This window comes from Hippocampus comes, unplaced genomic scaffold (assembly GCF_001891065.2).
Source record: "Hippocampus comes isolate QL1 unplaced genomic scaffold, H_comes_QL1_v1.1 scaffold367, whole genome shotgun sequence".
In the NCBI taxonomy this organism is placed as follows: domain Eukaryota; kingdom Metazoa; phylum Chordata; class Actinopteri; order Syngnathiformes; family Syngnathidae; genus Hippocampus; species Hippocampus comes.
This window is the reverse complement of record NW_017805741.1, coordinates 927561-941249: the sequence shown is the minus strand read 5'-3', so window position 1 is coordinate 941249 and position 13689 is coordinate 927561. Positions and strand designations below refer to the sequence as shown.

General features: G+C 46.9%; 3 protein-coding genes across 6 annotated transcripts in view; all 3 read left to right on the top strand.

The window, feature by feature from the left end:
- The window catches only part of acadsb (acyl-CoA dehydrogenase short/branched chain), a 5390-nt gene extending 3743 nt beyond the window's left edge, over window positions 1-1647 (top strand). For all 4 annotated transcript variants that reach the window (XM_019883532.1, XM_019883529.1, XM_019883530.1 and 1 more), the window contains exons 9-11: window positions 301-438; window positions 818-917; window positions 1014-1647. In XM_019883532.1, the coding sequence (XP_019739091.1) occupies window positions 301-438; window positions 818-917; window positions 1014-1090 (315 nt within the window). In that variant the 3' untranslated portion in view covers window positions 1091-1647. The remainder of the gene's footprint in view (window positions 1-300; window positions 439-817; window positions 918-1013) is intronic.
- A 301-nt stretch (window positions 1648-1948) lies between these two features.
- On the top strand, window positions 1949-4820 carry hmx3b (H6 family homeobox 3b). Its single transcript, XM_019883568.1, has 2 exons — window positions 1949-2970; window positions 3971-4820. Exons 1-2 carry the CDS (start codon window positions 2709-2711, stop codon window positions 4537-4539), a joined length of 831 nt encoding a protein of 276 aa, XP_019739127.1. The 5' UTR covers window positions 1949-2708; the 3' UTR covers window positions 4540-4820.
- Window positions 4821-5288: 468 nt separating this feature from the next.
- Window positions 5289-9548, top strand: bub3 (BUB3 mitotic checkpoint protein). Its single transcript, XM_019883561.1, has 7 exons — window positions 5289-5478; window positions 6337-6531; window positions 6613-6682; window positions 6879-7030; window positions 7526-7684; window positions 8703-8877; window positions 9029-9548. The coding sequence occupies exons 1-7, from the start codon at window positions 5476-5478 to the stop codon at window positions 9247-9249; spliced, it is 975 nt and encodes a 324-aa protein (XP_019739120.1). The 5' UTR covers window positions 5289-5475; the 3' UTR covers window positions 9250-9548.
- Window positions 9549-13689: the final 4141 nt, after the last annotated feature.

Genomic DNA, 13689 nt, shown 5'->3' with positions numbered 1-13689 from the left:
ACAGGGGGGATGGGGGGGGGTGGGCTTGCACCTACTCACAGCAGCATTTTGGACCAACTAGAGATGCTTGTGGGAGGACTGGTTGACTCCAAGTAGTCATTCAGCTGAGATGTCATAAATCCTCTCTTGTTTATTGCAATACACATAATTTATTGCTTCTATTTGTTCAAGGATATTGGAAAAAATATGACATCCTAATTATTGAGGGGGAGGGGAATCAGTATTAGTAAGCCCGTATTAGCCTTTGGAAGGGCGAGTGGCTGTACAAAATCTGCGTGCGTCTGTCCTTTTGCGGTCCAGGGGATGCAGCACCAAATCGCCCACGTGGCAACGCAGATCGAAGCCGCGCGCCTGCTGACATACAACGCCGCTCGTCTGAAGGAAGCCGGCAGACCCTTCATCAAGGAGGCCTGCATGGCCAAATACTTTGCTGCAGAGGTGACGCCGCATACTCCTCAGAACATTAGTTGTTTTTTTTTTTTTTTTAAACTGTTGTTATATCAGGGCGTCCTATTGTGGAACCTGCAGTGTGAACTGTGGCCATTGGAAATGATGTCAATAGACCTTTTGTTCACCATAGAGGCATGCGCTTACTGTTGGAACTCACCGCAGACTCTCCAGCGTGCCGCTTTGCTCCCTCTTGCCCTGCATAATTTTGTCTTCTCTTCCTGTCATGTTCATTTTAGTCCTGTTTCTCTGATACTGTTTTGAGGATTCTGTGTGGCCACTGAATTTGATAAGATAAGATATCCTTTATCTGTCCCACACTGGGGAAATTTGGGCCAAAATGGTTGACTGTTGTTTTTGTCTCCCTCAGGTGGCAACGCTGACCACGTCTAAATGCATCGAATGGATGGGAGGGGTGGGCTTCACCAAAGACTACCCCATTGAGAAATACTACCGGGACTGTAAAATTGGTACGTGCGTGCACTATAACGCTGGTTATAGAGCGCAAAATATGAGCTGCGCACAGTACAACCAAAATGGAATTCTTGAATGGCTTCCTTCTGCAGGTACCATCTACGAGGGCACGACAAACATCCAGTTGTCCACGATGGCCAAATTCATCGATAAGGAGTATGACGTTTAATATCATACCGAAGTGGAGCCGGACAGATTGCACTCAAGAGACCGCCATGTTACACTCCCGATATCAATTCTTGCGTCTGTCGCATGACCTTGCCACAAAGGACTGTCCAGTCGCACCGCAACTGACTGTTACTTTGTCACTTGTAATGTCCCTTTTATGCAGTGCTGTTTTGTCACTTTGTACGGATTTTGCAATTATGATCACCCGGAAATGTCCGGTATCTCCCCAGCTAGTTGAGTGTCTTCCTTTGAGTGTTTCAGTGCCTTTGTCCCGCGCCCCAAGCTCAGTCACGTAAGTAGCGGTTAATTTGCAGTTTCTTTCAGAGATTGGAATTCAAGCAATATATATGGATCGAGCACGCATGACACCTTATTCTGTTCCAACAAGTCGGGGAGCTGTTACAAAAGGCTAAATTGTTCAGTGATGTCAGTGTGAGTTTAAATGGACCAGTAAGGAGCCAAAGCAGCAGGATGGAATTGCAAGGAGCAGCCAGATTTACCATTGCGTGGGGTCCGATGGGAACCGATTTATTAAAGTGTTCATTGGTTTCAAGCAAATGTGATTGCTTTCGTCTTGAATTCAGTTCACTCCAAAACACGTCAAACTTTCTTAATCATCGTTTCAAGTGATCCCTGTCCGAGGCAACGGACGACCCCCTTTTCTTCTCCTGCACACTTGAGTCAGGAAGGGGCGAGGGCAAGGAGCAAAATGTGCTGAGAGAGCTTGAAAAAGTACAAAAAAAAACAGTACCCGGCAGGGAAAATGTTTTCCGCTCCCTGTCTGAAGGTCTGTCTCGTTTGTGTCACTAGGTGGCAGCATCATCCTCTCGGTTCACTTCAAACTCGCAGCAGACGCCGAGCGCGACCTGTCGCCTCCAAAGGGCGACGTGCCAAGCTCATCATTGGCTGGTGCTCCACAACTCAAAAGAAAAGTAGATAAAAAGCTCATTGTGTTCAAGTTAATTCACACTCAGTCCGTTATCTGCATGTTTTAAGGATGCAATTGGATCGTTACACTGCTTATAAATGACTGCTTTATAAATATCACAGGACTTGATCGCAATATAATGAGCCTATTTATTGTCAGCCACATATTTAATGGCTGTCAAATCAGTGTTCATCAGAGCAATTTGCTTTGATTAGAATATGATGGACCGCTGTTTCTGACTAGAGATGCTGTTAAGGCGTTTGTCTTTCAAAAGCTCAATTTTGTCTCAGAATTACAAGACTGGCTTGATCAAAACCTCTTGAAGGCTGCATGTAGCCCACAGGCCTTCGGTTGCCTACCTCTGCTCTGACTGGATAAGTGGCTTCTGTCCCCCCTGAAGGGGGAAAAAAACCCTTTTCTATTTGTTTTGAGGTCTATTCTTGTCCGATTGCAGACTCAACGCCCATTTGCTCGCCGCTCTGGCCAATCACAAGGACCCAGTGTGTTTTAACTGGGCTGTCATTTTTATGTCATCATTACATCTCCATAAAGAACCAAGCCAGCACGTTTATTTCTCTCTGCAGAACCACTGAAAGCACATCTTTTTGGATACTTTCCCCCCCACCCCAAGATCACAGCTGTTTTCTTCAACTTTCAATTTTTGTATTTGATGGTGTGGAACTAAAAGGTGATGGCAGAGTCTGACGCGCAACAAGAGACGCGCCAGTCCGCCAAAGACTCCATCATCAAGTTTTCCATCAAGAACCTGCTCAGCATCGACGACCATCCCAAAAAGCCCGCCAGGCCCAGAAGCTTCCTGGACGGCGCCTTCTTCTCCCGACTTGCCGATTTGTCCCTACCCTGCCTGGAGTTGCCCTCACAGCGGCTTGCTCTGTCCTCAGCGTCCCCTTGGTGGCATCCCTACACGCTCGGTGCTCATCTCAAAACTGAAGGTATACATCATATTTCATTGAATTGTGAATTCATTCCCCAAAAAATAACAGAATAACTAAACTTTCCACATGTGGAACCCAAATGTGGGTTTTTTTGCTTGTGCACACGGGGGAAGGAAACCCCTTTTGGCTTCTATTTGGCACATCTATCTATCTATAAAATATCACCTTCCAAAAGAAGAAGCCTGGCATGACAATGGTGATATACTGAGGCATCGTTATTTATTGCTGGATTACAGTGCACTGCTTATGAGATTATAAAATAAGGAAACATTTACACATCCATTGCATGTTGTTCCCCTACAAAAGAATCGTTCAATAATGTCAGATTTTACAAGGGTAAAGATCTTAAAATGTATCGAGCATCAATGAATACATTGGTAAGAAGAACCCAGGTTTGTGTCTATTTCCAAATATTTTTTAGACAGAATACCATTTATTTTGATTAAAGATACATCATAATAATGATAACGACAACGGAATCAGAAGCACTTTGGTGATGACAAATGAAGTCTTGGCTTACTATATTAGTCATACATTAATATTTGATCAGGTGGATATATTTTCTCTTTTATATCCGTAATCGAAATTGCAGAGTTAAAAAAAATGCAAGACTGTTGAATGTGTACGTATAATTTCAAAAGTCTTACCTACGACGTGATCGATGCAGTGCGATGAGAATGAAATGGCTTGTATGAAGAAACAAATGAAATGTAAAGATGCAAATATGTCACAACATTCCATCGCTTAAAAATAACAATGTGCAATATTGCACACAAAACTACATGTGAAGACGCAATACGAATACCGCAACATTTTAAAGCAGTTTCGGTCTTGCATGATCATAACGAGGTGGTGGTGCATCTAACTTTGAGCAACTTGTTTTATGTTGGTTGGGGGGGAAGAAATTTAATCTGTGCTGTACGTTACACATCCATACATCTCATTTGACAATAAAGTTGTATTCAATTCAATTCAATTTATTGTGTTACTTTTGCAGCTTCAGGGAAGGATCAAGCGTTGGCGCGCGACAGACCTTCACCCGACCTCCCCAAAAGTGAGCCGGACCCCAAAGAAGAAAGCGCAGAAGAGGACGAGAGTGAGCCAGAGGAGGCAAAGAAGGACTCCGAGTCCGCAGAGGACCGCTGGAAAAAGAAACCCGACCACTCTGACGGGAAACCCTGCAGGAAAAAGAAGACCCGCACCGTGTTCTCCAGGAGCCAGGTGTTCCAGCTGGAGTCCACCTTCGACATCAAGCGCTACCTGAGCAGCTCGGAGCGCGCCGGCCTGGCCGCCTCCTTGCGCCTGACCGAGACTCAGGTGAAGATTTGGTTCCAGAACCGCAGGAACAAGTGGAAGAGGCAGCTGGCCGCCGAGCTGGAAGCGGCCAACCTGAACCACGCCGCGGCGCAGAGGATCGTGAGGGTACCCATCCTCTACCACGACAGCGGAGCTTCGGAGAGCAGCGGGAGTGCGGGGGGGACCTCGCCCGGCGGCCAGGCGTCAATCCTGGCCTTTTCTCATCACATGTACTACCCCCACCCGGTTCCCTTGCTGAGGCCCATTTAGCCCCTGAGCACACCTTGAATATGCTGTATGACTGGAAAAATACATTTGTATATTTTTCAATCTAAATTTTGGAGATTAGACGTATTCCTTTGTGCTCCTATCACACCCCGTTCGTTGACATTATTTGTTTTAGGCACAATCTCCATAATTGTCCTCAATTGCTTCAAAGTGTAAGTGCATATATTTTCATGTGCAAGGTTGGACATAACGTATTTTGAAGACTCTTAATTGTGCTTGTGGCGCTCTAAAATTGTGGGATTAAACATTTTGACATTACCTTACTTTTGCAGCTGTTTACAAGTCTCATGATGTCCAAAAAGCAACAACAAAGCTAGAAAACATTGTGATTCAACCAACTACGGAGCCAAATATGATTTGTTACTGAAATCTCGTATGAGTTCCCAGTAAAGATGAAAAAGTAACTTTAATGTATTCGTGATGTATTTTTTCAAAAGCGTGCGGGAATTTGATCACCAATTTCTTTTAATTCACCGAATGCCAACGATCATATCATCGTTCATGTTTTGCCCTTGTGTGCCTAATTTATACAGTCACTCCCCAACTGGACGAACGAGATATTAAATCTGTCACAGGTCATTTCTGTAGACTATACAGACCTAATGAGCATGCGCAAACCCGAGAGACCCCCTCCCCACCACCATTTTCCCGTCCGGTGTCACATGACCCACGTGGAGAGGTCGGAAGTACTCTCCGAATCAAACCAACCAATCAACAAGCAGGCGGGAAACGTGGGCATTTCGTTTCAGCCAATCAACAGCTACTTAACAATCGCTGGACCGCTTCACTCACCGATGCAGTTAGCGCGTTCAGTTCGACGAATATTTGTATGTTTGTTTGCGACATATTAAAAAAAAAACTCGACTCGAGCTGATAATAAATTGTTGTATTAGCTGTGGACCCCCTCCACCAGGATAAATGGTAAGTCCATAGTGACGACTCACCACTGCTACTAGCTTTAGCATTTATAACAGTCGGTTAGCTCCTGGCTCAGGCTAATTCCTGAATGCGCTTTACTGGGATGGGCGAGTTCTCCGATAGATAAATATCGCTTCATTCAACATGCAGTACGCTCATATTTGTCTGAATTAACTGTAACTTATCTGCTTTGTACTTAACCGAATAATTTTGGGGTTAAGCAAGTCGTTTGTGTATCATGTTACTGTTGTCGAGCTCGGCGATTAACATCAAATAAGAACTATTTCCCCCCCCTCTCAATCACTTCTTGAGAAAGACAATGGCATATAACGCCCTTCGGAGATTTGCTTCATGACAACACTGAAATAAAACAAGCTTTGAAACACTCTTTTCCGCCAGTCAACACCGGCCCGTGCGTCAACTTCCACTGAAATAAGGTTTTTTTTTGTACTCTTAAGGTAACAATACTGGATGCTAACGGTCAAGTCTGAAAAAAACATTATCCTTCATTAATATTGCCTATAAATGTTCCACCATTAAACATGATGCAATGAGCCGTCAAAACTGAGTTGCCGGGCCGGTTCGTGTATATTCTCTGTCGTTTCTCATGGAGAGTTGTACAGTTGAGGCAATGCAAATATTTGCTTCTTGGAATCACATAACACAGGCTCATAGTTATGTGGTTAATTCACTGATTTCGCAAACTTAAAAACACCCCCACCTCCTGTCACTGGCCATGTTTCTTGGAATTGTTGTTGAAATGTATTTTGATGTTCTCGGTTTCTTAGAGGTTATAAAACTAAATCATGCTGACAAAAGAATCACTATTTGAAGTGTGTCACCTGAGTTTGTGTTTTGCAGAGCATGGTCACGAGTGAATACAAACTGAACCAGGGCCCAGAAGATGGAATCACCGCGGTCAAGTTCAGTCCCAGCACCGCCCACTTCCTGCTGGTGTCCTCCTGGGACTGCACCGTCCGTCTCTACGACGTGGTGGCCAACACCATGCGCATGAAATATCAACACACGGCTCCCGTTCTGGATTGTGCTTTTTATGTATGTAGCAGGCTCCGTGTCATTTAAATATGTGTTGCCATAAGAACACAATGTCCATTTTTGCCCTCTGCCCCCCAACAGGACCCGACACATGCATGGAGTGGAGATCTGGATACAAATTTGAAAATGCATGACTTGAACACGGATCAAGGTATGTGCTAACCAAGGTTGTGATTGTTTGGGATTTTTTCAGATGAATAATTTCTCGACCACCACAAAAGTTCAGACGTTCTCGTCGGATTTTCCTGACATTTTTTTTCCCCGAGAAGATACCCGAAGGTTTTTTTTTGTAACGCCGGCCATGTAGGTTGTCGAAGTTTATATTGTGGTTTCTAATTTGGTTGCAGACACCATAGTGGGAAAGCACGACGCCGCCATCCGTTGTGTAGAACACTGCCCGGAGGTGAACGTCATGGTGACGGGGAGCTGGGACAGGTCAGTCCGACTCTGGGATCCCAGGGCGCCCTGCAACGCCGGCACCTTCACGCAACCGGATAGGGTATGTCGTCTAGGGATTCTTCAGGTGTTCCCAAAAAGTGCCCCAGTGTGTCTGACTCTGGATTCGCTCGTGTTCTTCAAAGGTGTACACCATGTCTGTAGCGGGCGACCGGCTGATTGTCTTGGGATTTTTTCAGATGAATAATTTCTCGACCACCCAAAAGTTCAGATGTTCTCGTCGGATTTTCCTGATAGTTTTTTTCCCCGAGAAGACACCCGAAGGTTGTCGAAGTTTATATTGTGGTTTCTAATTTGGTTGCAGACACCATAGTGGGAAAGCACGACGCCGCCATCCGTTGTGTAGAACACTGCCCGGAGGTGAACGTCATGGTGACGGGGAGCTGGGACAGGTCAGTCCGACTCTGGGATCCCAGGGCGCCCTGCAACGCCGGCACCTTCACGCAACCGGATAGGGTATGTCGTCTTGGGATTCTTCAGGTGTTCCCAAAAAGTGCCCCAGTGTGTCTGACTCTGGATTCGCTCGTGTTCTTCAAAGGTGTACACCATGTCTGTAGCGGGCGACCGGCTGATTGTCGGCACGGCGGGCAGACGTGTGCTGGTTTGGGACCTGAGAAACATGGGCTACGTCCAGCAGAGGCGTGAGTCCAGTCTCAAGTTTCAGACCCGCTGCATCCGAGCCTTCCCCAACAAGCAGGTATGGCCCAGGAAAACCTTCGACTCGCGTCTTGGTCTGTCGTAGTACAAAGACTGACGTGTGAGAGACGGTATGGTGCCTTCTATTGAAATGAATGCTGCGGTCTACCAAATCAAAACCTGATCTGAGACCCTGCAGTACCAACGCGAGATTGCTTTAAAATCTTGACAAGGGCAGTCTGTTTTTTTGTTTTTAACCTGAAAACTGGACTGATACTTTTCACAAATATTACAATTGTCAAAAAAAATCATTGAGTTGATCAAAAGCTTCTTTATTTTTTTCCCTTCAAACATTTTGCCTAAAAACGTTAAGTTTGATAGTTGTCAAGATCTAAATTGCTCTCCTTCACAAAGGGGGCAGCAACCAAGGTGGCCATCCGAAGAGAGCAATTTCGCATGTTTCCAACCGTAGCTCACATTGCTGTCGCCACGGCACGGCGGGCAGACGTGTGCTGGTTTGGGACCTGAGAAACATGGGCTACGTCCAGCAGAGGCGTGAGTCCAGTCTCAAGTTTCAGACCCGCTGCATCCGAGCCTTCCCCAACAAGCAGGTATGGCCCAGATCTTCGACTCGCGTCTTGGTCTGTCGTAGTACCAAGACTGACGTGTGAGAGACGGCATGGTGCCTTTGATTGAAATGAATGCTGCGGTCTACCAAATCAAAACCTGATCTGAGACCCTGCAGTACCAACGCGAGATTGCTTTAAAATCTTGACAAGGGCAGTCTGTTTTTTTGTTTTTAACCTTAAAACTGGACTGATGCTTTTCACAAATATTACAGTTGTCAAAAAAAATCATTGAGTTGATCAAAAGCTACTTCATTTTTTTTCCCTTACAACATTTTGCTTAAAAACGTTAAGTTTGATCGTTGTCAAGACCTAAATTGCTCTCCTTCACAAAGAGGGCTGACCACGGCTGATTTGAATGCAGTCGCCAAGGTGGCCATCCGAAGAGAGCAATTTCGCATGTTTCCAACCGTAGCTCACATTGCTGTCGCCAACTTTTCTCCCTGCCTGCAGGGCTACGTCTTGAGCTCCATCGAGGGCCGCGTGGCCGTGGAGTACCTGGACCCGAGCGTGGAGGTCCAGAAGAAGAAGTACGCCTTCAAGTGCCACCGGCTGAAGGACGTCGTTGAGCAAGTCTACCCCGTCAACGCCATCTCCTTTCACAGCGTGCACAACACCTTTGCAACGGGTACGTCGCCCTGGTCGGCCCCGGGCAAGACTCGGCTTCTAAATTGACAGCCCTCTTGAATGCACGGTGGTGCCTTGACTTGTGCGTGAAAGGCTTCGACAGCCCAAATAATGACGACGTCGATCAATCCTTCTCCCTTCTTTCCTTCCAGGCGGCTCTGACGGCTTTGTTAACATTTGGGACCCGTTCAACAAGAAGCGCCTGTGCCAGTTCCACCGCTATCCCACCAGCATCGCGTCTTTGGCCTTCAACAGCGACGGCGGCCTGATCGCCATCGCCGCTTCCTACATGCACGAGATGGGCGACATCAGCCACCCGGAAGACGCCGCATACATCCGCCAGGTCACAGACGCCGAGACCAAGCCCAAGTGAGTCCTTGCCACCTTTTTGGCGACGCTCCTCTCTGCCGTCATATGTCCAGGATGACAAACGGCTGAAAATTGTTCAGTCGTATGACTAAGGTGACCGACCGCGCACAAACGCCCTCACGTCGAGTTTAACTTTGTTCGGTCACCTCTGCGTTTCAAAGCCTTTACCCAACGGCATCCAGTCTAACTTTTATTCCACGTCTTTGTATTTCTGTCACCCAGTTGTTAGGCTTGCTCTTTTTGTGATCTTCTGTTGTTTGTTCGACTGTCGTCATCTCTTCATTAAAGACATTTTGAATACGTTTTCTGTGGGTTACTTTGAGGTCTCCTCTCTGGTATGTGTAGTGCTCCCTCGGCTTCACCCAGACGGTGGCCCGACGCAGATAAGACAGCGGCGGACTAAACCAGATCCCGCTTTATTGGCGAGGAAGTAATCGCGGCGGTCTGCGTCCGGTAGGCCGGCTAGCAGAGCAACTCGCACCAAAAATGATGACGATGCTTCATTCGAGATCATCGAGATACAGAACAAAATGGGTACGCCAGCCAATTTCTTCCTCCTTCAGTTTGGATTTTCAATTGCGCCTAATCGAATTTGTGAGGCCCTTCAGCCAAAGCAGCAGAGAAGATGGAGATATACAGTCAGTGATTCTATTTCAGGGGTAATGGCTCAGTGGGCCTCCGCCGCATCCTGGAAACGATTAGCTGGCTTTCGCGTCGGTCAATTCCCATGCTCGTGGACGGCTAATATGAAATGGCATTTCCACCGCTGCCCTTTATTCGGAACACCAAATTGTACCAATTTTCATCACGGACTACCTCTTGACCAATTGTTGTTCAAATTTATTATATCCTAAGATATCACCGGTCATGAAAGGGCTCATGTGGAGACTCATGAAAACGATGTCATATCTTCTCGGGATGGCAGAAATGTTGTTTGTTTCAAGAAAGGTCATTGCAACGACCTGGGAATGGCCAATTGCAGCTCGGACCTGATTGGCCTGAAGGAAGTCACTGCGGGCCGACAGCTTAGAGAGCAATTGGTACATGTGTTCCGCTAAACCTGGTTAGCTGTTGCCACTTGCAATAAAGAAAACGGGAAAATCTCTTTCCTGGATCCTGACTGTATTGACATTTTCGCCGCGTAACAGCTTGTTTGCGGTTCTGTCGACAAGCGCATGCTCACTGCTGATGACATTGCACCGTACGTTTGCCTTTGAGCTGATTCATATTCCCTTTAAGTTGACCTTCATCGATTCCCCAAGGACAAGCAGCAGTTGGCTTGAGTTTTACCTTGTTAGCTTGTCAAACCTTGCGCTTGGTCTCATCTCGTCCATTTCCTGTCCTGGAGACGCACAAAAGATGACTTGTGTTGGATGTGTACACTGTGAAGCCCCGAAACAGCTTGTCACAAAAAAAAAAAAAACCTGGGGAGTGATTTAAATTCTTTTTATCATGACTCCACAAAAGTACAAACACTTGGATGCACCCATTACTACAGCAACTAACCAACCCAAAGGACTCCAATCCTGACAAAACTATCAAGAAACATCATCAAAGTGCTGTTTGGGGTCGAAAACGCCCAGTCTGAGGTAAGTAAACAGAAGCGGTGTCATCGTCTCAATCCGAAGGCTGTGCAAACGACTAACTCGTGTTATTTTCACAGACCTGAACAGCGTCAGCGTGTCCCTCCTGAACACAGTGAGTACAATGTCATGAGTGGTTTTGCAGTTTCATTTTATGTCTTTTTTTTCCTACTTAAAAGAAAAACGGAATTAGTGGAGAGATAGCATTTTAAAGTTATTGGTAAAAGCTTTTTTTTTTCTACCTACAAAAAAGGTACTCTGTATGTAACCGTCATCATCGATTACAGATGTGCCTCAATTGAACTTACGAGACTAAACACTTTCACCAGTCAACCTGCCAAGGGAAAAAAAAACAATCCGAATATTGCTTCTCGCCGCTGACCCGGAAGACCACCGAGGTGGCGGCGGGTACGATGGCAGTGGCGCTCGCAGTCTTACCCAACCCATCCCTTGAAGCCATGCTTGTACATTTTGACAGTCACCTGTAGACAACAATCCATTCCGCGCAAACAACCCGATTTTTATCCACCTTTTAATCGTACAAAACAGACTGTACTTTGCGGAATTATATTTCCTTCAAGAAAAGCCCCAAAGCAACGTTAAATTTGAGCTAACCATTGTTCGTGTGCCTTGTAACCTCGTTCGGAGCGCTTTTTTTTTCTTTTTTTTTTTGGGTGCGTGTGTGGAGTTTTTGGAGAGGGTTGTAGGGTGTAATTTGCTTCGACACCCCATCCAAGCTGCGGACAATGCCCGGCCTGGCTAGATTTAGACGTGCAGGTAATTGAAGCATATCCATTTCAAACAGAATGTCTGGCCGCGTCGTCTTGTTTGTCCGCATTTACCGGAGATAACGGACTATCACGGTGCCTTTTCACAGCTCCATTTTCTTTCACTTTAGCATTAGGCAATTTTTCAATTATTGTTTTTTCTTCTTCTTCGTTTTCTCCCCCTCCGTGTCCTTTCATCCGCCGGTCTGTCTGATAATGTCCGGGCCTTTTAGTTAATGGCGGCGACGATCGCAGCTCGCGCCGCCGGCCCTCGTCCATTTTGCGGGTCATTGTGGGAGCCCAATAGGCCTTTTATGAGCGCCACATCAAAAGGCAGATAAAGCATTAGAGGTGGCGAACGTACCCGCCGCTAGATATGCTCCCTCTTCCCTTTTGTCCGCTATTGAAAGTGATCACTTTAATAGTCGGGAAAGCTCGGCAAACGTGGCGGCCTGGCACGACGCCTGCACGCCTCTCGCCGTGACTAATTACTCGCCACAAAGGCCGCGACCATTTCACGTGCACACCTTTTCCCACCATTTACTTGTTAGTGAGCATTCAATAGAAAGGGAGGCGAGCCGGAGAGGAGACGATCGTGTGCGGCATTAGCGGTGTCGCGCACTTGAGAGGTCGGCCATTGTGTGTTAATTTGCTAGGCCGGGAAAGAAATCTATAAATAATGACAGCTGCTCGCAGAGAGGAGCGCGCAGTCGCACAAAGACATTGTTGTCGTGGATCGCTGCCTTGTGCGAAAGACGTTGACAATTAGTAATGAGTGGCACCAAAGTCGAGTCCTTCCACATTTGCCCGAGGGCCCGCTTTTGGTACAACGTGCTCGGCGGCATCATCGAATAATTGCATCTTGAAGCTATTGAGGCATGTCATGGCCCAAAGGACCGTTTCTCTTGAAATCCCAAAAGTTCGGCTGTTTTACATGTTAACCGACGACCTCCCCGTGCGCCCGGACTGCCTTCTGCATAAGTCCAACGCGCCGAACCCCATGCGAGGTGATACCAGTGCGCCTTGAAGGCCACCCTTCATGGTCGAGAATCGAATCAAAACCCCATGGGGCAAGGTGGAGAGAGACCGAGTGGTCTGCGTGACCCCAGTCTGGCCCAAGTCCACTTTAAGCGGCGGCTGGACGAGCATCGCCATCTATCTTGGCGGCGCGAGGAGACGTCCTCTTGTTTACCTTCTGCTGCTGCTCATAAATCTTGCCCCTGGTTGACTGTCAACTTTGCCGTCGGAAAACTCGGCTTGCGTGGGCTTTTGTTGGGACACACAACGATTGGATTGAAAGCGTGTGTGCACCCATTTTTTTCTTTTTTGGGTTAATTCCATCTGGGTATTAAAATGGCAACACTGCGGAAGATGGAATTCGGACAAAGTGTCTTTTTGACTGCGTGGAACTAGCGTCCGACCGATTTAACCGGCCAGCCGATTGGGCAGCTGTAACTTGTTCTCTTCTGGGAAGACTGACCCCATCCAAACGGACTTTGACTGACTTAACACCAGCACCTGCCAAGTGATTTCACTTTCATTCTTTGAGAATTAAAGGGAAACTGAGAGGTCTCTACCTGATAGATTGATTCAGTGATTGAGAAGTCTCGGTACCTTTTGGCCATAGTCATGAACTACGATTTAGCTCCAAGGAGAACAAGGGACTATGTTGAGTGTGCTTCGGGGTACGCAACACTGCTGCTCTTCCCATTAGGGAGGACTTGAGTTTAACTGACCCCAGCAGTCAAACTTGCATGACCTGCGTTTGAAGAGGCGGTCTAAAGAGCATCCATGGTAAGAAAAAATGTTGCTCGAGGTGCGAAGCCTCCGATTATTAATCACCTGGTCCGTTAAAGACATAAATCAACTCCGGTTTTGAGAGACCTCAAGATGGCCGAACTTTACTTGGTGACACGGGCGTCCGCGTCAGCTGTCACCAAGTGCGCTTGCCCCGAGCCATGACCGCATCTTGAGGGCAGGCCAAGTTCGGAATCGTGTCATAGCGTCTGCTTCCGCGGATGACAGGAAGCGCATTAGACTCAATGGCCACTGTCATCCAGACTTTCATTTCCATAACCTGTGAGAGGGGGACGC

Coding starts and splice junctions, on each gene's coding strand:
- hmx3b (XM_019883568.1), top strand. CDS start 2,709: ATGGCAGAGTCTGACGCGCAACAAGAGACGCGCCAGTCCGCCAAAGAC. Junction 2,971..3,970: donor TGCTCATCTCAAAACTGAAG/GTATACATCATA, acceptor TTACTTTTGCAG/CTTCAGGGAAGGATCAAGCG.
- bub3 (XM_019883561.1), top strand. Junction 6,683..6,878: donor TGACTTGAACACGGATCAAG/GTATGTGCTAAC, acceptor ATTTGGTTGCAG/ACACCATAGTGGGAAAGCAC. Junction 8,878..9,028: donor GCACAACACCTTTGCAACGG/GTACGTCGCCCT, acceptor CTTTCCTTCCAG/GCGGCTCTGACGGCTTTGTT.